The sequence below is a fragment of the Camellia sinensis genome, unplaced genomic scaffold (assembly GCF_055761805.1).
Source record: "Camellia sinensis isolate YWXY unplaced genomic scaffold, ASM5576180v1 Unanchor3, whole genome shotgun sequence".
In the NCBI taxonomy this organism is placed as follows: domain Eukaryota; kingdom Viridiplantae; phylum Streptophyta; class Magnoliopsida; order Ericales; family Theaceae; genus Camellia; species Camellia sinensis.
The window spans coordinates 19,466,034-19,486,435 of NW_028129178.1; the positions used below are offsets into that span (position 1 = coordinate 19,466,034).

Consider the following 20,402-nt stretch of genomic DNA (forward strand, 5'->3'; position numbering starts at 1 on the left):
AAGGAGATCGGCTAAAGAGTGGTTGGCTGGATTAAACCAACTCTTGGTACTCTTTAGCCGATGTAAGGACATCGGGCTAAAAGTCCTGTTTGGTAGAACTGTGCGAAAGTGCTTATAGCTTATGTCTAAACAACTTATAACTTATAACTTATAACTTTCAGCTTAAGTTGATTTCCAGCTTATTCTTAAAGCATCTCCTGCCCCACTCAAAGAATAAGCTGATTTCTGACTTCCACAAAGCTATAAGCTATAAACTATAAGCTAAACCAAACACATCAAAATAGCTTAAATTAAGCTGAAAGCTGAAAATAATTTCTGCCAAACAGGCACAAAGAGTGGTTGGCTGGATTAAACCAACTCTTGGTACTCTTTAGCCGAAGTAAAGACATCGGGCTAAAGAGTGGTTGGCTGGATTAAACCAACTCTTAGTACTCTTCAGCCGAAGTAAGGACATCGGCTAAAGAGTGGTTGGCTGGATTAAACCAACTCTTGGTACTCTTCAGCCGAAGTAAGGACATCGGCTAAAGAGTGATTGGCTGGATTAAACCAACTCTTGGTACTCTTTAGCCGAAGTAAGTATATCGGCTAAAAAGTGGTTGGCTGGATTAAACCAACACTTGGTACTCTTTAGCCAAAGTAAGGATATCGGCTAAAGAGTGATTGACTGGAAAAATCAACACTTACTTCTCCTAAGCTGAGATAAGGATCTAGGCTGCAGAAAGTTGGCAGGTATGTCCAACAAAATTTCTGAAACTCTTTGGCCGGGATGATGGTTACCTCGGCCAAAACAGGTTGGCAAGGTTCGTATAAACCGAGTTAGTCTGTTCGGCAAGACATAGAAAGAACGACTCGACGTATACAAACTCGAATGATACATACGTTAAAGGCAAAAAATCAGGGCTATTCAAATTTTTGGCATGACGATGGTAACAAGGAGAACAAGGATATTGGGGGCACGCCATGTATCCTGGGAATAACGTTGTACCAGATTAGTGGAAGGACATGCTAAGCAACTGACAAGGCTTATTGGGACCGAACAAGCCGTGAAACCGAACAACTTCTTAGCTCGGCTGGAGGAAAAATAATCCCAATCATGCTACGCAGATGGAATTAAGGGGCAATTGAGAGGGTAATTTGTAAACAAATTGGGCCGAGCTAGGAAGAGTCTTCTTTGGGAGTTGGACCGCGTAATCGGCCGAGATAAGGGCTGGTGTAGCTTGGTCTTAGGCCATGGAAGAACCATCTCACTTGGTTTAAGCAGTGAGGGGGGTGTTGAAGGATAAGCATTATCCTTCAGGAGTATGAATCCTAGGAGGACTCTGCATGGAGGAGTAAAAGTCCTACTAGGATTGTGCCACGCAAAACCTATAAAAGCTCACAAACATCACCTATGGAGAGGTAACACAACTTTGATTCCTGAATACACAGAGTTTTTGTCTACTTGTCTATTTTGCTGACTTAGGCATCGGAGAGGTTTCCGGCACACACCCGCCGGCTAGCTCATGTTTGTGTTTTCAAGGAGTAAAGCGACGACATTTGAAGGTGCGCAGACTTGATCAACAGGATTATACAAGAAGGTTTATTTCTTTCCCGTACAAAACCCAAAGCTTATTATTATTTGTTTTTGAAGATGGGATTAGTTTGTGTTATATATGTGTATTGGATTATGAATATAAATGGACTAGTTGGATTTTGATAACTAAAGAGAAAATTTGATGATTTGTTGTGGGTATTGGGAATTTGAAGAGAAGGAAAATAATTTTTTGAAATCAATAAGAGATTTATATACTTTTGTGAAATGAGAAATGAAAATGGGAAGTAAGAAGAGTTGGCAATTTTTAAAATAAGTGAATAATTGTTCTCGTGATGTATTTGCTGCTTGTTGAACCAAATTTGAATATTTTGAATTGAATCGTGAAAATGGAGTGAAAAGTGAATAAATCGAAATTAAACGATAGAAGCTATGTAGTGGGTGAATGTGATAAAAACCTAAACCAAGAGGACAGAACGGAACTTATGGAGTTGGTTGTCATTGTCTTAGAGGTTTTGTACTTAGCCATTGGAGAAGAAGGCTTTGAGGTTGATGAATCGAGTATGGGTGTTGTATATTGTTGAGTCAATTGTGTAAATGAGAATAATGTGTTAATCGTTGAGATAGATGAAGAAAGCGCATTGATAGAGGTTCCTTTCCCTTCCAAATTCGCGCTCGTTTAAGTGTGAATAGGTTCCTTTCCTTTCCGGCATAAGAACTGGTAAAGTGTGAATGAGTTTCTCTCCCCTTAGGCTTGAGAACGGTAAAGTGTAGTGCTTTGAGACAAGTTTTGCTCCCTTTCGGTTTGCGCCCGATAAAGTGTGTTGTGGTGGTTATGGCTTGACAAAGCCAGGTTATGTTACGTGATAGTTTTGTGTAGTTTATTTTCGTACTTGTGTTGTGAGGTAAAGGGGTGCACCATTGGCCTTCCGTACTTGTAGCTGGTAAAATATTATAATGCGTGCTGACGTGTCTATTGTTGCATGTATATATATATATATATATATTGTTGTGGGTACTGTTGGACAATCTTCACTGTATTTAAATAGATTAAATTCTGTTGTGTACTAAACAACAACAAGAATATAAAGAAATAAAGGAAATGAGAGAATTTGTTTGATTACAAAAATCAAATTATAAATAAATTAATAAATAAATAAAAACAGATTTTATTTTGTTACAAAAATAAAATTAAAATCTGATTTAATAAACAAATAAAACAGAATAATAAATTAACAATTTACTTGATTAATTTCTTGTAATAAATATCTGATCAAGTTCAGTGTTTGACACTGTGTCCTTAAGACAAATTCGTTCTCTCCACGGTGCTTTCAGAATGTGGACGTCTATCTCCCAAGATGAAATGGTCAACTACAAACAATAGCAGCACTACAAATTGTTTGCCAAACGAACACGCTAAGTATTTATACTCTTTCTTAGAAAAAAATAATGCAACAATATGAAGAGAATGTTTGCAGAATTATGAAGGACGAAAATTAAAGTTCCAAAATCCAAATGAGGACTGTCCTATTTATAGATGGATTGGTGGATGCATGTTTTGAATTAAATAGGTGCAAACCTGTTTGGTTTTGAATTTAAACAGATTTGAATATGTTGGGTTCACAATTCAAATAGATAAAAAACGGGAAGGGCCCTGTTTGGGTGTACAATAAAAACCGGACCAGTTTATTTTCGGAATTAATTTGAATTATGGATTTTATTTTACCATAAAATAAAATAAAATTCAAATGTTTTTTACCCAAAAAGATTAGTATTGAGCCGAACAAGCCTAACCCAACCACACACCACGCACCTGCACCCAAGCCCAACCCGCCCGGACGGTGGCGCGCGTGGTGATTTTTTGGGTCCAATGGGTCTAGCCCATTTTGCCCATAACCTCCCTCTCTAAAACACTTGAGTACCTCTTGGGGCACACCCCAAGTTCCAATCCCATACCTTATAAACCCATTCAAAACTTCCCACCAAATCAATGTGGGACAAGCCTTATTTAAACCTTTAAGGATTTTTCACCAAAACTCCATTTCCATGGAGCATACTTTGGCTTCAAATTCCCACTCACTCGGTAATGGTTTTGAGCAACCAAATATATCATGTGAATCACAATGCGGCATAGAACGCGTTACCACTTTGACCTGCGAAAATCGACGCTCGGGGCCCACCTAAAAAATAGACCAAAGTTAGGAAAAAATTCTGTTACAACCCAGAATTTCTAAACCATTTCCAACAGGTACTCCATCTACCCTTGTGCTTAAAGTCATAAAACATGGTAGTTGCCTTTGCAACTGTAATGTCTTGACATACATAGCGGATTAATTGTCTAATTAAATTATGAGGTTGTAGTAATGTAATTAATGGTTGAGATTCATAATAAAGATAGTTAGTATGCATGAGAGTTTATTTTTAAATGTGTAAATTTGCTTTTCGAAAAATAAAAGTTACAGCGTGATTCTTTTGAATTAAAATAGAAAGAAAAAATGATAAGAAGTGGTTGTTTTCTTATCCTGTTAAAGCAGATCTTTTGGGAAAATGTACTTATGTAAGTATATTTTGAGATATGAAATGTCACATAACCTATATATGTATATACAGGGAGTATTTATGATCATAGCTATCTATATGTTGCTATTGTTTATGATTATTGGGATCTCTACTAGACCTTTGTATTCATCCCACGTTACTAATCATTTTCAGGTATGGAGTGAAGACTTGCACAAGACTTGAAGTTTTCTATTTGTTAGCCATGAGACCTTATATTTGTAGGCGGAATGCAAATATGATGTAAAAGGATTAATTTCTTTATTATTTCATTTATCAATATTTGGTGATGTAAGCCTATGGACATGTATTATAATTCATCGTGTGTATACCAGAGAGGACATTGTAAATTATTCATTCTTTATTGCTTTTACATGTTTATCATTATTGAAATGGATTGATTAAAGGATATGGTAATATCATTCGAGTAATAAAAGATAGGGTGTTACAATAATAAATATTCAATATGATTTAACAATCTAAATTACTTTAATATCATCTAATGGCTAATAATTTTATGTGCATTAAATATTTTTATATATTTAAATATATAATTCAAGTTTCGGGTTTGTTTGATATCTTTATTCAAGCCCATCCAAATTTAATTCAGGCTTCTAAATTTTTGTTCCAACTTGTATTGAATTCAAAAATATCTTGTCCAAATTCTAAAAAAATTTGGGTTGGGCTTGGGTTAGTCGAGTTGAGCCCACCCAAATTGAGCCCTTACTATCAACTAAGCTTGTCACTTTTCTTTATTTTATGTTATTTTATTTTTTAAATTTGTATTTAGATCATGAATTTATAGAATAATTTATGAAGGGAAAGTAAACCAAAAGGTTAACATAATAATATAATAAAAGAAATAAACTTTTTTTTTTCTCTTTTATCTTTATTTCTTTGATAAATTCCTCCACAAATTCATTATGTAAAACCAAATTTTATAGAGTCTCAAATCTTAATGAATGATATATAAGCAACCAATAATTTACCATGTTTATGTACTAAAAAGTTTTCATCGTCTCCTGTTTCATTGGTACATTAATTTAATGGGATCCGTCACAAATACATTGATGACACATCATATCATGTAATAGATTAAATATAATATAAAAAAGTATTATCAGCAACTTCTTTAATTTGTTGGACGCTAAAAATATGATATTGTCTCTGGAAAAATGAAAGGCCTAATTGGTTGAAGTCTCTATGTCTAATACATCTTGAGATTCAAAGTGGCGGATCAATCTTATTTGAAGTTTGAAGTAAAATTTTAATTGGGGCTCTTCATAATTGCTCTTTAATATCAACAGGGGTTGGTTTAGTGGATAAAATCTTTGAATCCCTCGCTCAAGGCTTGGGTTCGAGTCTGCATAGTCTTTTGTTGGGGTTAAACATACTCCTTAACCCCTGGAGCACGCGGAGGGCCTAAGCTTCAGCCCCGATGTAGGTGCGGTGGGGTTTCCTGCAGATATGTTGTAGGTGCTAAGGGGCAATACTCCCTGACGGATATGTTGGAGTAGCCTATCTGCATATCTATTTTATGAATCAAAAAAAAAAAAAATTGCACTTTAATTTTAATTTTTTGATACTACAAAATTTTATTTAAAGGTGACAATTAAAATAATTTTGATAAACAGATATTTTATTTTATGTAAAAGTAATTATGAGTATTCAAGTGACTATTAGGTGACCATATGTTGACTCTCTCTCTACTTTTTGGTTACTTGTCTCAAAATCTTGCAAAAAAAAGTCCACCAATGACTAGTAGGTGATACGTTGTTAGACTTTCTTTCCCACTCAAATTGTATGTTAGTTAGAAACCTTGTAGAGAAAACAAGTGATGACTAGTTGGTGATCAATAGCCGACTCCCTATTTCTTTTTCTTCATTTGGAACATTATTCATTAACCCATAAAGAATTTAGGTTGTTTATTGGTGTGGTCACACATGAGATCTAACCGGTTAGGTTGTCACATAAATAATTTTAAAAAATATAAATACTTTTAAAAAATCCGAAAAATTATTAAAAAAATAAGCCTGCAGTGTAGATTTAAATTTAATATAACGTTTCAAATAATTTTTTCAAATTTCATAGCATTAGTGATAATTTTTGCTTGATTTTTGGCCACTCTTTTGTTTGCTTGAAAAATTTGGTGATTTGGCGACCATATTCCAACACTAATTAGTCTCAATCATTAGATCGTTAGATCCAAATGAAGAGAAAATCCATTTGTTGATTAATAATGAATAAAAAGCTATTACCTGATTATAAAATTGATTTTATTTTTCCATTAATAGCTTGTTTTTTCAATCGAATAACAATCATTACAACAAAAAGAGTCTTTAGAGACGAAAATTAATGACGAAAATAACTTTTGTCACTAAGGACATACCTTTTAATAAAAAAAATAATATTTCGTCTCCAAATATACCATTTTTAGAGAGAAAAATAAAAATTCATCACCAATCTACATATATAATAAAAAAATTAGGTGACAAAATTATTTTTCGTCATTATTTTTATTTTTTTGTCACCAAAGATTTTCCCGCTAATTTTTTTGGGTGGCACCAAAATTTTGAGACTTTTGGTGAAGAAAAAATTGGTCACCAATTATAAAATTATTCGTGACAAATATATTTTCGTCACAAATAATTTTTAATATTTTGATATCATTTAGTGAGAAAATTATTTTCATGGTCAATAATTTTTTCTTTTGGTGAAGAAATAATTTTGTCACCAATTTCGAAGGGAAAATTAAGTGGCAATGAAAAATAAAATAGGCTACTAATTTTTTCTCACCTTTTTATCTAGCTGTTTTCACTAATTTTTTCCACCTTTTATCTAGTTGTTTTCCCCCCCCCTCTCTCTCTCTCTCAAAACACACACACAAACACACACAATAACTCCTTCCTCCTATCTACCCTTGCTACTTCTTGCTATCGTCGCCCCTTCTTATCATTTAATACTGCCTTCGACATCGCATCTCTAAGCAAGCATATTGTTCTCTCTTTACTCTTGTAATGACCAAAAAAAAAAGATTTCAAAATTTAAATGATGTGTATTTATTTTCCAAAATTGATGGATAGAACAACGTTCATTTTAGTTTATAGCAGAATTTTGGTGTTGAAGTTTTGGATTTTAAGACCTATGACATTGTAATTTGGATTTATGTATGTAAATCTTACTTAACTGTTTAGTCATTTTTAATTATATAAATAGTAGGGACCATCTTGAGTCCATCTAAAATATTTTGTAATCTAATCTCATTCAAAAATTTATTTTAGATTATAAAATTTCATTCATTTTGGATCTAATTGATTAAATTATGTTTCATCCGTAATTACTTGTTATTGTTATTATAAGAGGGTTGTGAATACTTATGATGTATACCACCAAACTTGTTATTGTTATTATAAGAGGGTTGTGAATACTTATGATGTATACCACCAAACGAAATGTATATTTGTGATGAGAAAAATTATATTATTTTATATTATACAATATTAAGATGAAGTTAAAATAAAATTTTAATATATGTATAGATAGATAGATGTATATATATATATATATAATAATTATTTTCAAGGATCGTTGTTTCTAGACCCTCCTCGGTGGAACTCTCTTTATCCACGCACCAATAATTTCTAGGGTTAGGGTTTTTCACGATCCAACTAGGGTTTTCAATTCAGAGGGAGAGAGAGAAGAAGAAGAAGAAGAAGAGAAGAGAAGAGAAGATTAGCACAGCAATGGCGAGGTACAGAAGCCGAAGCTGAAGCTACAACCCAAGGCTTAGCAAGCGATACGACGACCCTCGCGAATCCAGGTCTCGTAGAGACCGACGCTCCCCTGTCCCTTCTGGTCTCCTCGTTCGCAACATCTCCCTCGACGCCAGGTCTCTCTCTCTCTCTCTATTTTTTTTTTTTATCATCATTCAATCCCTTGATCTATGTATATATATATATCCATATTTATATAATTATTACTTTAGTGTGTTGATTTGTGGTTTGTAAGTTTGCATTTAAATTTTGGGATGGTTTGATGAGTAAAATCGTTTAGCAATTTTGGGCATTTGATGAATGAGAAAAATGTTGGCTGGATGTGAACAACCAAATAGGAATTGTATAGATTCACCAATAGTTACAGGGGCTACCTCAAGTATTTGATTCTTTGTTGTTTAGCATTTCATTATTACGTTTTCTCATGAATTTATAGTGGGTTTAGCAAAAACTTTTTTGTCCCAATTTGTATGGGTTCAATCTAATGTCAATATGATCCACGGCACTGGAGTTCATTTTTTCAGTCTTCACAATCTTTATGAACTTAATGGGATTTGCGGTTGTGGGTGTAGGGGATGGGTAGGTTGACATGGGAACCTTATGTAGGAATTGGCAACGGGGCAGGGTCAAAGAGCCTTATGCCTATTGATCCATGTTTCACCTCTCAAGGCTCACACGTGGTTAGAGAACATGGAGAAGGTGATGTAGTGGTGATGTGGTCGAGCCACATGGCAAGTGGAGCTGTAGACCCATGTACCCAAATTGTTATTTCCTTTTGCTTTTTTTGGTAGGTGAGTTTTTCTTCTAAATATGTAAAAAGTATCAGTTTAAACCTCGAGCTTGTCATTATATGATTGTTTTAAATGTTATTATTCTCTTACATTCTTAATAAAAAAAATATATAAAAAAAAGAAGAGGAAATCTAATGATTCTACTTGCTTCCTTACAGGCCAGAAGATCTTCGAATCCCATTTGAACGATTTGGTCCGATAAAGGATGTTTATCTACCTAAGAATTACTACACTGGGTATGATTATTTTAGCTTTTATATTTCCGTATGTTTTTTTTGTTACGTTGTTTGTTATCAAATATCTAGAAAGTTCTACCTATTCCAATATATATATATATATATATATGTATATAATAATTGAAACAATAAAAGAAGCAACCCACATGGGTTACCCCCATCCCTCTTCCCTTACTCTCTTTTCTTTATTTCCTCTTCTTTATTTTTTGTTTTGGTTGTTTTGGCAGAGACACTCTCTGTCTCTTTGGATTAATTGTGATGTTTTTCGCACCCCATTCATTTATTGATTCATGTATCTTGTACCCTTCATGATTATCATCAATAAATTTTTTGTTGTTTCAAAAAAAAAAAAAAAAAAAAAACTTTGATCAATTAAGTCATTAAGACAAAAAAAAAAATGTTGTGACTCTCATCAGGAAACTATTGGTAATGTGATTTTAGTCTTTGATTGTATCTCTTGATATGATGGGATATTGGCATATGGGTTCTGTGAGCAACAGATATAGACAGGCTTTGATAACGGTGCCCTTTAGTTGTTTTGAGGATTACTTGTTGAACTTAGTGGAAAGAATAATTGCATATTACTTTTATTTATTTGTGTATATATATACATTTTGGTTTTGGAGGTTGAGGAAGTCCTAATATTCTTTTGTAAGTTTTATGGGAGATTTGAGTTATTTGGAAGGGAGCTTTTGTTTTTCTTCTTTTTTTTGGCTCATCTCAATGTGCACATGGTGGTTTGCATCGCAACTTTTTTTTTTTTTTTTTTTTTTGTGGACGTTTCTTGGTATGGAAAGTGGCAAGGGGAACTGTTTCACTATAGTCTCTAGTGAATTTCTCCCGCCAGTTTCCAATTAAGGCTTTGGTCTTGAGGAATGCATTCTGCAAAACAAGACCACCCTAGTATTCCACTACACACAACTTTGACTACCAGATGGTGCCTATTTGGAGGAAATAAAAACAAAATTAAGATGGTTATTTTCTGTTTATTTATTATATATATATATAAGATGGGAGCTGTCGTAAATGCCCTTGATTCTCAATTTGCATTGGGTCAAACAATGTCTTAGACTAATTGCATATATGAAAAATGGCACCATATCAAAATTTTGCATAAATATCACAAGAAGTGGTAGATATTGGGTCCATGATATTTAAAATACAATCTTTTGTTTTGCAATGTATGCACCATACATATGCTTATTTGATTAAACACTTGCACAAGTGACTGCTCTTAGTTCAACAGCTGTCTCAAACTGGAGTCACCACAGCATGAAACAAGGATCCTTTGGGATTCACAAATCCGAACTCATCTATTTGAGGCCTAAATCATCGATAGTATGGCCAGATATGTAAGCTTACCCATTTCGTGGTTTCAACAGAAGCTATCATAGGATTTAAGCTTTGAATGCAGCAGATAACTGTAGATCCTAAATGAAGGATACTTGGTGCTCGTTTGGGAAGTGACTATTTTAGTTGGCTTTTTGGCTTTTTGATTGGGTGTTTGGCTTTTTGACTATTTTAACCAAGAAACCACCATCCCAAATGGGGCCTTAATCTCTACTGCTTGTCATAATATGTTGTATGACAAACATAAAAACTTTATTAATTTTGGTGAAGATACTTCTTTATTAATTTGAATGAATTTTGGTGAATTTTGTCATAATATGTTGTACCTTGGAACATTCAGAAGTGAATTATGAAACCCTTATTGTGGAGCCATGTATTGTTAGATTCATATTTTCATTGACTGATAAAGTTTTCTCCTATTTTCAAACTTGCTATGTTAATTTCTACTTTATTCCGTCTTTTAGGATACCACTGACAGTCCTCCACCTGATGAACATGTAAAAGAAGAGCAAGATGAGTGTGACCGTACTTTTGTGTTGAAAGATGATCTTGGTTATGTTTGTCGAATTTGCGGAGTGGTTCAGAGAGGAATCGAAACCATAATTAAGTACCAATATGCAAATGTATGTATGCCTGATTTTGGAAATTTTCCATGCAAGTATGTGTGCTCATCATTATTATTCTGATTTTGATTCTGATGTTAGCTGTGTAAATTAAATGTATGAAAGCTACTATGAAGTATATATAATGCAACTGGCAGCTTCTGTTCATCCTTGTGTTATTGTACATGTTTGGTCTGTTTTTCACTCCTTATCGAAGGGTGTAAGAGTGTCATAAGGTACATGTGGTTACTAAAACTAAACTCTAAACTAGCTCAATGGAAAGATTTCAGGATTTTCCATACTGAGGTGTTACATGAACATACTTGCATCCTATGTTGCATGGACTCTTCTGAAAGTACTTGTGTAAGACGCAAGAAGGCCACGGGAACATCCCGAATATCTCGGGAGGGACCAATGTCACTTGTGAAAACTAAAGGAATTAGTATTAGATTCCCGATTTGAAAACTAAGTAAAAAAACGTACATTGCCAACACTTAGGCTTGAAAATAAACCATCGGGGGAGGGGGGGGAGGGGAATCGTAAAATAGCCATGAGAAGGTCCGGGGAACACCTCAAACACATCAGGAGAGACCAATGTAATTTGTGGAAACTTACGAAACTAGCACAGGATTCCTAGTTTGCAAACTAAATAGAAAAATGCACATTTCCAGCACGTAAGTTTGAAAATATGCCATCGGGCTCTAAAATCGTAAAACAACCACGAGAAAGTCCGGGGAACGCCCTGAACACCTCGGGAGGGACCGATGTAAGTTGTGGAAACTTACGGAACTAGTATGGTACTCCCTGTTTGAAAACTAAGGCTTGGTTTGGCATGTCCTAAATAATACAAAAAGTCAAAAAGTCACTATCCTATTTAAGTCACATCATCTTATTTAAATCACATCACCTCTCTAACACATCACATCAAACCCAATCCAAACCCAACCCATATAAGTCAATAAGTTAAAAAGTGCACTTTTTTAGAACATCCCAAACCAACCCTAAGTAGAGAAATGCACTTTTCCGACACTTGGGCTTGAGAATAGGCCATCCGAGGCCAAAATTGTGAAACAGCCACGAGAAGGCTCGGGGAACACCCCAAACACCTAGGGAGGGACCAATGTAAGTTATGAAAACTTATAGAACTAGTACGGGATTCCTGGCTTGAAAACTAAGTCAAAAAATATATTTTGTCCAACACTTAGGCTTGAAAATAGCCCATTGGGGGCCAAAATCGTGAAACAGCTATGAGAAGGTCCGGGAAACACCCTAAACATCTCGGGAGGGACCAATGTAAGTTGTGAAAGCTTATTGAACTAGCACGAAACTCCCGGTTTAAAAACTAAGTCGAAAAATGCACTTTTCGAAAAATGTTAAATTGTGTATTTTATTGATAAGATAGTAATTGTCTTTTTTTTTTAATAGTTTTGTTTTGTTGCCGATTGGAGATTAGAGATGGACGTGTTTGGTAATCTGGAGAGCAGGAGCTTGCTCATTTTGTATTTTTGTTAATATTACCTTACATGTATTTTGGTTGCGTTGTAAAGTTTTATATTTTTGTATATTTTAGGCGACATGTTTGGTAATCTGTACTTGATATTATATTTTTGTGGATATTAGGAGATCTGCTTTGTAATACGCAGTTAATATTGTATTTTTGTGGATATTATGAGACACATTTCGACTGTGGTGTTTATGAAAATGAACAAGTTCTTGTATTGATCTGTAATAGATATTTTATTAAACATGTTATTAAAATGTGCAAGGAATATTTAGTGAAAAAAATAAAAAATTTAAAATATTATCCCTGTTTTTAAAAATGTTAATTATTATTAGCGACGAAATAAAAAACTATCGCTATTAATTTTCAAACAACTTTTCTTGACGGATAATTGTCATTAATGATATAGTTTCAACAAAAATTTCGTCACATTTGTTGAATATTTCATCACTAACTTAAAATATTTGGTGAAAAATTGTTTGTCATTGAAGAATTTTGTTTTGTGCTCATTTTAGTGACGAATTGTTTTGTCACCTTAATTTATATCATTGGTGAGGATAAATTTCATCACGAAAACCTCGATTTTAATATTCTGTGACGAAACTTTTCGTTGCCAAAACAATTAAAAATAAAATATTATTTAATTATAGTGACGAAATCGATGTTATAGAGGACAAAAAATTCAACATTTAGAGACGAAAATTTTCATATCCAAAAATGAAGAATAGGTGACAAAATGATTTTTTGTCACCAAGTACTTTCTACGACAACAAATAGTCAGTGAATGATCACTTTGATGACAAAAATTTGATATTTGAAAACAAAATCAGTTCGTCACCAAAGGTTTTTTTTGTTGTAGTGAATATAGTAATTTCCAACAATTATTAAACAACCCTAATATAATATTCTGGAACCAAAATAAACTAGGCGATTGTGTTAACAAAGAGGATTTTAAAAACTACAAAGTGTCTATCACAAAAGAACCAATTTAAAAAGAAAAATTGTACAAGAATATAGATTAAGAAAAAAAGAAAAAGAAAATCTACAATTGATTATAAAAACTGTACGAGCAAGAAATATTCTTCTCGTATAATCCTGTTGATCAAGTCTGCGTTTCTCCGTACGACGTCGCTTTACTCCTTGAAAACACAAACGTGAGTTAGACGACGGGTGTGTGCCGGATACCTCTCCGATGCCTAAGTCAGCAAAATAGACAAATAGACAAAAGCTCTGTGTATTCGAGAATCAAAGTTGTGTTACCTCCCCCATAAGTTATGTTGTGAGCTTTTATAGGTTCCACGTGGCACAATCCTTGTAGGACTCTTACTTCTCCATGCAGAGTCCTCCTAGGAATCACTTTCCAGAAAAATAATGCTTATCCTTCAATACCTCCCTCACTACTTAAACCAAGTGAGATGGTTTTACCATGGTCGGATGTCAATACGACCGAGATAACATGGCCATGCTAAAGCCGCAGAATAGACCGAGCTTCAACTAGCTCGGTACTTCCTTTCACTGCATGTACCTCGCCGCTGGGTTGTTTGAAACCGTGCTAACCATGATGAGTTTGGATCGAGCTAACTAATAGCAAGGTCTTGTGGTAGGCTTCTACATACCTCGGCTCAAAAGGTGTGACCGAGCTAACTGTTGTCACTCTAGCCGTGGTGACCGAGTTAACCGCAAAGCCCTTTTGGGACCGGGCTAACTACAATGCTCTCTGGGACTGGGCTAACTATGAGGCTTTCTATGACCGGGCTAACTCCTGGGCCCTTTTTACCGTGGCCCATAGAATGGTCCACTACCTAGTTCGGCCCAATTTACATATAAATTACCCTCTCAATTGCCCTTTAATTCCATCTGCGCAGCATGATAGGGATTATCTTTTACCAGCCGAGCTAAAGAAACCTTTAGCCTTCCAACCGAGCTAAAAAATCTTTAGCCTTCCAACCGAGCTAAATTCACATCGTGCTACCAATCTGTCTTGTCAAAACGTCCCTTCAGTCCTTGTAACTGAATCGCTTCTCATTCCAACGGACACGTGGCACACTCTCATTGGCCCAATGCAGCTGTCATGCCGTCTTCGTACTTCGTGTAATTTGAACAGTCCTGCCTAAAAAAGCTTTACACGAAGGAAAAACCCTACTTTTTGAATCATTTCTTTGCACTATTCACCTTCTCTCTTTTTCCCTCTTGTTTGAGCCTCCATTTTTGCAACCATTGTTATTTGCAAAGCTCGAGTTCTTCTCAGCAACTTGGATCTTCATCAACTTGCCTCCGTTTTGAGCTGGTAAGTTTGCTCAGATCTGTTTCCTTTTTGTTGATTTCGCATCTGTTTTGCAACACACAACATGCGTATTTGCATGTTTTTCAAAGCACATACCATTTTTGCTTCCTGTTTCTGAAAAGAACTTACGTAATAGAACCCAGTGCTGTCAAAGTCGCGCCTAGGCGCACGCCTAGGCGCAAGGCGAGTCGAGGCGCACAATCTGCGCCTGTACAGGTACCAGGCGAGGCGGCTTGAGCCAGGCGAGCGCCTTAGCCGCGCCTTGAGCCAGGCGAGAGAGGCGCAAGGCCCTCGCCTAGGCGCGACTGAGCGTTTAATCTGTAGATCAGATCGAACGACTCAGATTCGACTCAGATGAAGCTTTCGAATGGACGAAAATCACAGAGGATCAGAACTCATTACCATATCAGTCGAATAGGACTCAGATTAACCCTAATCGAAGTCGTCTCTCTTCCTCTTTCGAGCTGCTGGAGCTACGACTGCGACACGAGCTGCGACAGGAGCTGCGACACGAGCTGGACTTCGATTGCGACACTGGATCAACTTCGGCTGAGCAGGTTCGACTCCTTCTTCTTCGTCTTCGACACTGATCCCCTTCTCCTTCTTCTTCGTCTTCGACAGGTCGTCGTTCGACTTCGAAATTCATTTTTTTTTTTTTTTTTTTTTTTTCCTTTTCTTCTTTCTCCTTCGGCTTCGCAGGTTCAGTGTCTGATCCTCTCTTCTTTTTTTTTTTTTTCCTTTTCTTTTTTTTTTCAATTATTTGAGTTTATATTTTTTCAACACTGGTTCAACCCATGATTATTACATAAATAAATAAATTAATTCATACATACATAAATAAAAAAATAGATACATTACATTACATTCATTATGATTATATTAAAATTGATTCATCATTATACTGAAATTAATTAATTGATCATTAATTAAAAAAATAGAAAATTGATTCATGAGTTAATTAATTCATACATTCATTACAGTACATGCATTGAATCATAACATTAATTAATTCATAAATTGATTCATAAGTTAATTAAAAAAATAGAAAATTGATTAATTAATTAGAAAAGATTAATGTGTTGTGATTAATAAGAATTTAATGTGTTGTATGTGTTGTGATTAATGTGATTAATAAGAATTTAATAAGAATTTAATTAATTAATAAAGATTAATCAATTTATCAATTAATCAATTTATTGTGTTGTGATTAATGTGTTGTGATTAAAAAAATAGAAAATTGGTTGATTAATTAATAGATGAAGAGGAAGCGGGCTCAGATGACACAGAGGAGGAAGATGTTGAGGGATACAAATCAACTGATGGAGAAGAAGATGATAGTTTGCTTGCCATTGATGTTGAGGATGATGATTGACTGACACCGACCTAACCTACCCTTGCTTTTGATATTGATGTTTTTAAGTGTTAAGTGAAGACATATATTAATATTTGTTGGATATTTATGTTTTAGATGTTTAGTGTTTATGTTTTTATTTTATTGAATGTGGATTATTTGATCTTTGAAAATTGGAATGTTATGTAATATGCACTTTCATGGCTTTGAGAATTATTCAATATTTTGTCTTGAATCTTGATTACTTTTTATTTTTTAAAAAATTGTCTTACTACTATGAATGATTAGTCTATATTAATTTTTCTATTTTTTACGAATACTGTGCGCCTTACTTCAATAAAGCCCGCGCCTCGCCTTGCGCCTTGCGCCTAGGCTCCAAGAGACCTTCGGCGCCTTAGTGCGCCTTGAGCCTTTAAAAACACTGATAGAACCATTGCACTTATGAACCACCTATAGAACGATGTATTTGATCCAAAATCACATTTCAACCGAACTAGGAAGTTGTTCGTATTAGGTACGAACCTAGCATCACTGTATAACCGGACTAAAACTTTACTTTATTCTTGTAGTTTCAACAAGTCTTAGTACTGTCTGCTTAATTTAGCCGAGCTAGTGAGCCGCATTAGGTTTGCGCAATACTGTGCTAAAATACCTCAAATGACCGACCGAGCTAATACTTGGGGCTAAGCCAGCTCCCTTTGTTCAAACCGAATTAAGAATGCTGCCCCGAAGGCTTAACCGGGCTAATACCTCTAGCTTAAACCGAGCTAGGACTGGATAACATCTCACATAGCCGAGCTAGGTCGTTATTTACCTTGCTTTTTGTTTCTTTTAGCACGGTCCAGTGATCTGTGCTTAACACCTTTCTTTTTCCACTTTGCAGACTTAGGTTGGCCAGGCACTCCTCTGATTGCTCTACCGAGCTACTAGGCGCCCTTTGTTGACCGAGCTAATCCTTCAGCTAATTATTTGATAATTTAATAACCAATGGGTAAATATAGGTTCTTAGTAAACTCACCAGGGGCCATAGTCGAATTCCGTAAGGACTACCAAATTCCGGATGATGTCCACCTTTCACTGGTCGAACTAGACACCGTCCCCTGGGGAAAACAAGGCTTTGTCCCTTTTAACGTTATTTCCATTGTAGAGTGCAGTCTGCGATTCCCTGTACAGCCCATTCTTTGTGAATTCTTTAGGCAAACCAAGCTCTGTCCTACCCAACTTTCCACCAATTCTTATCGCATAATAAACGGTATTGCCGAGCTAAACCGTCGAGCTGGCCTTAATCTCGGTCTAGCCGAGCTCTTCCATTAATACTCTATAGGCTCGGCCGAAGATGGCTGGGGTTTACTATTTACGAATAAGGCGCCGGTGTGAAAAAATAATAAAAGATACCCCGGATAAAGACGTGAATGATGATGATGATTTCTTCTGGGTATCTGGGAATTTTGAGGACCAACAAGCCCAGATTCCTGGCCACAGAATAAATTGGAATAAGGGTGTAGCCGGTAGGGTTACCTCAACTTCATTGCATGCTTTTCTTATACTTTGGTTTTCACTTACTGAACCAAACTAACTGTTGTCTTCCTTCATGCAGATTTGAACTTTCTCAAGTCCCAATACAGCTACCCCGACTTGAATGTTCTTCGCGCCGCGCTGCGATATCCAGACCGGAGTTGGACCAAGCTACTGAATTTTGAGCCGACCTACCGATACAGTGGCAAACGAAAGACCAAGGTAACTGACTTCTTGTTGGAAGCCTCTCCTGAACCAGACCCATCCTTACCTCAAATCAATCTCATCCCACTAACCGCCGAACAAGAAATGGCCAAGAAACGAGTTGTGAGGGCCTTCCTGACCGAAACAAACCAACCCGAGGTACCACCAGCCGGTCAGACTCAAGAGACCGTGGTGGCCCTTCCATCCCATTAACCCTCATCATCTCGTCCAAACAAACGTGCTTGGACTTCCATGACCGAGCCACGCCTTGTTGATGAATAAGATACCATCCTTCCGCCAAGCCCTCCACCGAGCCCACAACCGGAGCGCTCTGACCGAGCTATCTCTTCCAAGTGGGCTCCAAAGATCACTTTTTAGAACTGTGCTATCACGGATTCTGACTCAGTGGTCGCAGAAAAAGACCACCTGATGGCATTCAACCTGGCTAAAGGTGTTTGTCTTCCAGCCGACATGAGGCACCACGACCACCTAACCGAGCTGAAGGCCCTTCACTCATCCACAAAATCAATGGTGCTGGTAAGTTGCCCTTTTACTTATTTTTTCCAAAGAATTTTTTTATAACTTTCAGCTCGGTTATATTGAAAAAGTGTCTTACCATCCTTTTGCAGGCCATACAGAAAAACCACATCGCTCACAAGCGAGTGTTGGAACTTCGAAAAACTACCAGGCAAGCCATGGTCGAGGCAAATAAAAAGGCGGTCGAGCTGAAAGTTTCCCAACAGAAGGTGGCCGAGCTAGAGACCGAGGTAGCTCGGCTCACTAGGCTAGTTACCTCGGTTGATGCTGATAAACAGAAGGCCCTTGCTGTGATGAAAGATAAATACTTGCGCGAGCTGGCCAAGCTTGAAGGAAAAAAGAGTGCCGAAATAACAAAGCTTGAGAAGAAGCTGGAGGACGCGGAAGATCGCGGTTTTAAAGAGGGCGAAGCCCTGTACATCAAGCAGTGTGAAGCTGCGAAGGACCTGTTCTTCAAATGCGGGTGGAGGGCGGCCGTGGTACAGCTTGGTCAGGATCGAGAGACCGAGGTCTTCAATCCTCCTCCATACTTTGTACCGAGCTCTATGGCGGAGTATGTTGCTGCCATTCAGCAAAAATTTCTGGAAGGGGATGAAGATGAAGCTCCAGAAGACAACACTCAGCCCGGTCGCCAGTCTACCTCCCCAACTCCAGAGGTCTCCATCCCGCCTTTGCCTGCTGATGCAGATCTTTCAACTGAGCTTAACTAAGAGGTGCCTGCCACTACCGAGCTACCCCTGGGTGAAGACCGCGTTGTTCTTGATACTGATTTAGATGACCTTTTTGCTTAATCTCTGTAATTTCTTCTTTTTGCTGTTGGAAAGAAAAAACTGTAACCGGGCTGAGGTCCTTCTTTTGTACTTGTTTTGAATTTTCAATGAAAGCTTCTCTTCGTTTTAACTGTTATCTTGGTTTACTTTCATGCGTATACTTACTTTCTAACTGTAATTTGAGTAAGGTATAACATTCTCCGGCCGAGATACTTTATCTCGGTCTTAACTTTGCAATTTGATTGGCCATACCTGCCAACCTTTTTCCAGCCAACCACTCTTTATCTTTGATCTTTATCTCAGTTGAAGAGTACTAAGTGTTGGTTTTTCCCGCCAATCACTCTTCAGCCTGAGTCCTTATTTCAGTTGAAGAGTACTAAGTGTTGGTTTTTCCAACCAATCACTCTTTAGCCTGAGTCCTTATCTCGGTTGAAGAGTACTAAGTGTTGGTTTTTCCAGCCAACCACTCTTCAGCCTTTATCTTTATTTCGGTTGAAGAGTACTAAGTGTTGGTTTTTCCAGCCAACCACTCTTCAGCCTGAATCCTTATTTCGGTTTGAAGAGTACTAAGTGTTGGTTTTTCCAGCCAACCTCTAAGTTGGTTTTTCCTGCCAACCTAGAGTAAAGTGTTTGGTTATTCTGGCCAAACGTCTTGCAGCCTGGATCCTTATCTTGGGTTAGGAGGGGTATTGGTTTTTCCTGCCAACCTGGAGTGAAGTGTTTGGTTATAGTGACCAAACGTCCTGTAGTCTGGATCCTTATCCTGGGCTTAGGAGGGGTGTTGGTTTTTCCAGCCAACCTCTAAGTTGGTTTTTCCTGCCAACCTAGAGTAAAGTGTTTGGTTTTTCCTGCTAAACTTCTTGCAGTCTGGATCCTTATCTTGGGCTTAGGAGGGGTGTTGATTTTTCCAGCCAACCTCTAAGTTGGTTTTTCCTGCCAACCTAGAGTAAAGTGTTTGGTTTTTCCTGCCAAACTTCCTGTAGCCTGGATCCTTATCCTGGGCTTAGGAGAGAACAAAGTTGGTTATTCCGGCCAACTATGTTTTTGTTGCCCCTAGCTCTCTAAAACAACTTTTACAGAATAAAACAATTATGCTGAAAAGAAAACTACTTGTTTTATTGAGAAAAAGAAAAATTACAAGTATTGAAAGGCTAAAACTAAAATAGTTTGAGATTGGCAGTGTTCCATGATTTGGGAATGGCTTTGCTGTCTTTATCTTCCAAGTGGTATGCCCCTTTTCCTGCTATTCCAATCACCTTGTAAGGTCCTTCCCAATTAGGCCCTAACTTGCCATCTCCGGGTACCAAGGTGTTTCCCATCACTTTGCGTAGTACCCAATCTCCGATTTTGAATTGTCTTGGATGTACTGTTTTGTTATACTTTCTAGACAACTCTTGCTGG

At 36.7% G+C, this 20,402-nt stretch overlaps 1 protein-coding gene and 1 long non-coding RNA gene across 2 annotated transcripts; both read left to right on the forward strand.

Moving 5' to 3' along the window:
• The first annotated feature begins 7,836 nt into the window (after positions 1-7,836).
• LOC114319592 (uncharacterized) lies at positions 7,837-10,939 on the forward strand. Its single transcript, XR_003649474.2, has 3 exons — positions 7,837-7,976; positions 8,810-8,887; positions 10,702-10,939. It is a non-coding gene; the product is annotated as an uncharacterized LOC114319592 (long non-coding RNA).
• Positions 10,940-17,890: 6,951 nt separating this feature from the next.
• LOC114319591 (uncharacterized) lies at positions 17,891-19,128 on the forward strand. The gene is made up of 2 exons (XM_028266612.2): positions 17,891-18,231; positions 18,324-19,128. Exons 1-2 carry the CDS (start codon positions 18,124-18,126, stop codon positions 18,939-18,941), a joined length of 726 nt encoding a protein of 241 aa, XP_028122413.2. The 5' UTR covers positions 17,891-18,123; the 3' UTR covers positions 18,942-19,128.
• Positions 19,129-20,402: the final 1,274 nt, after the last annotated feature.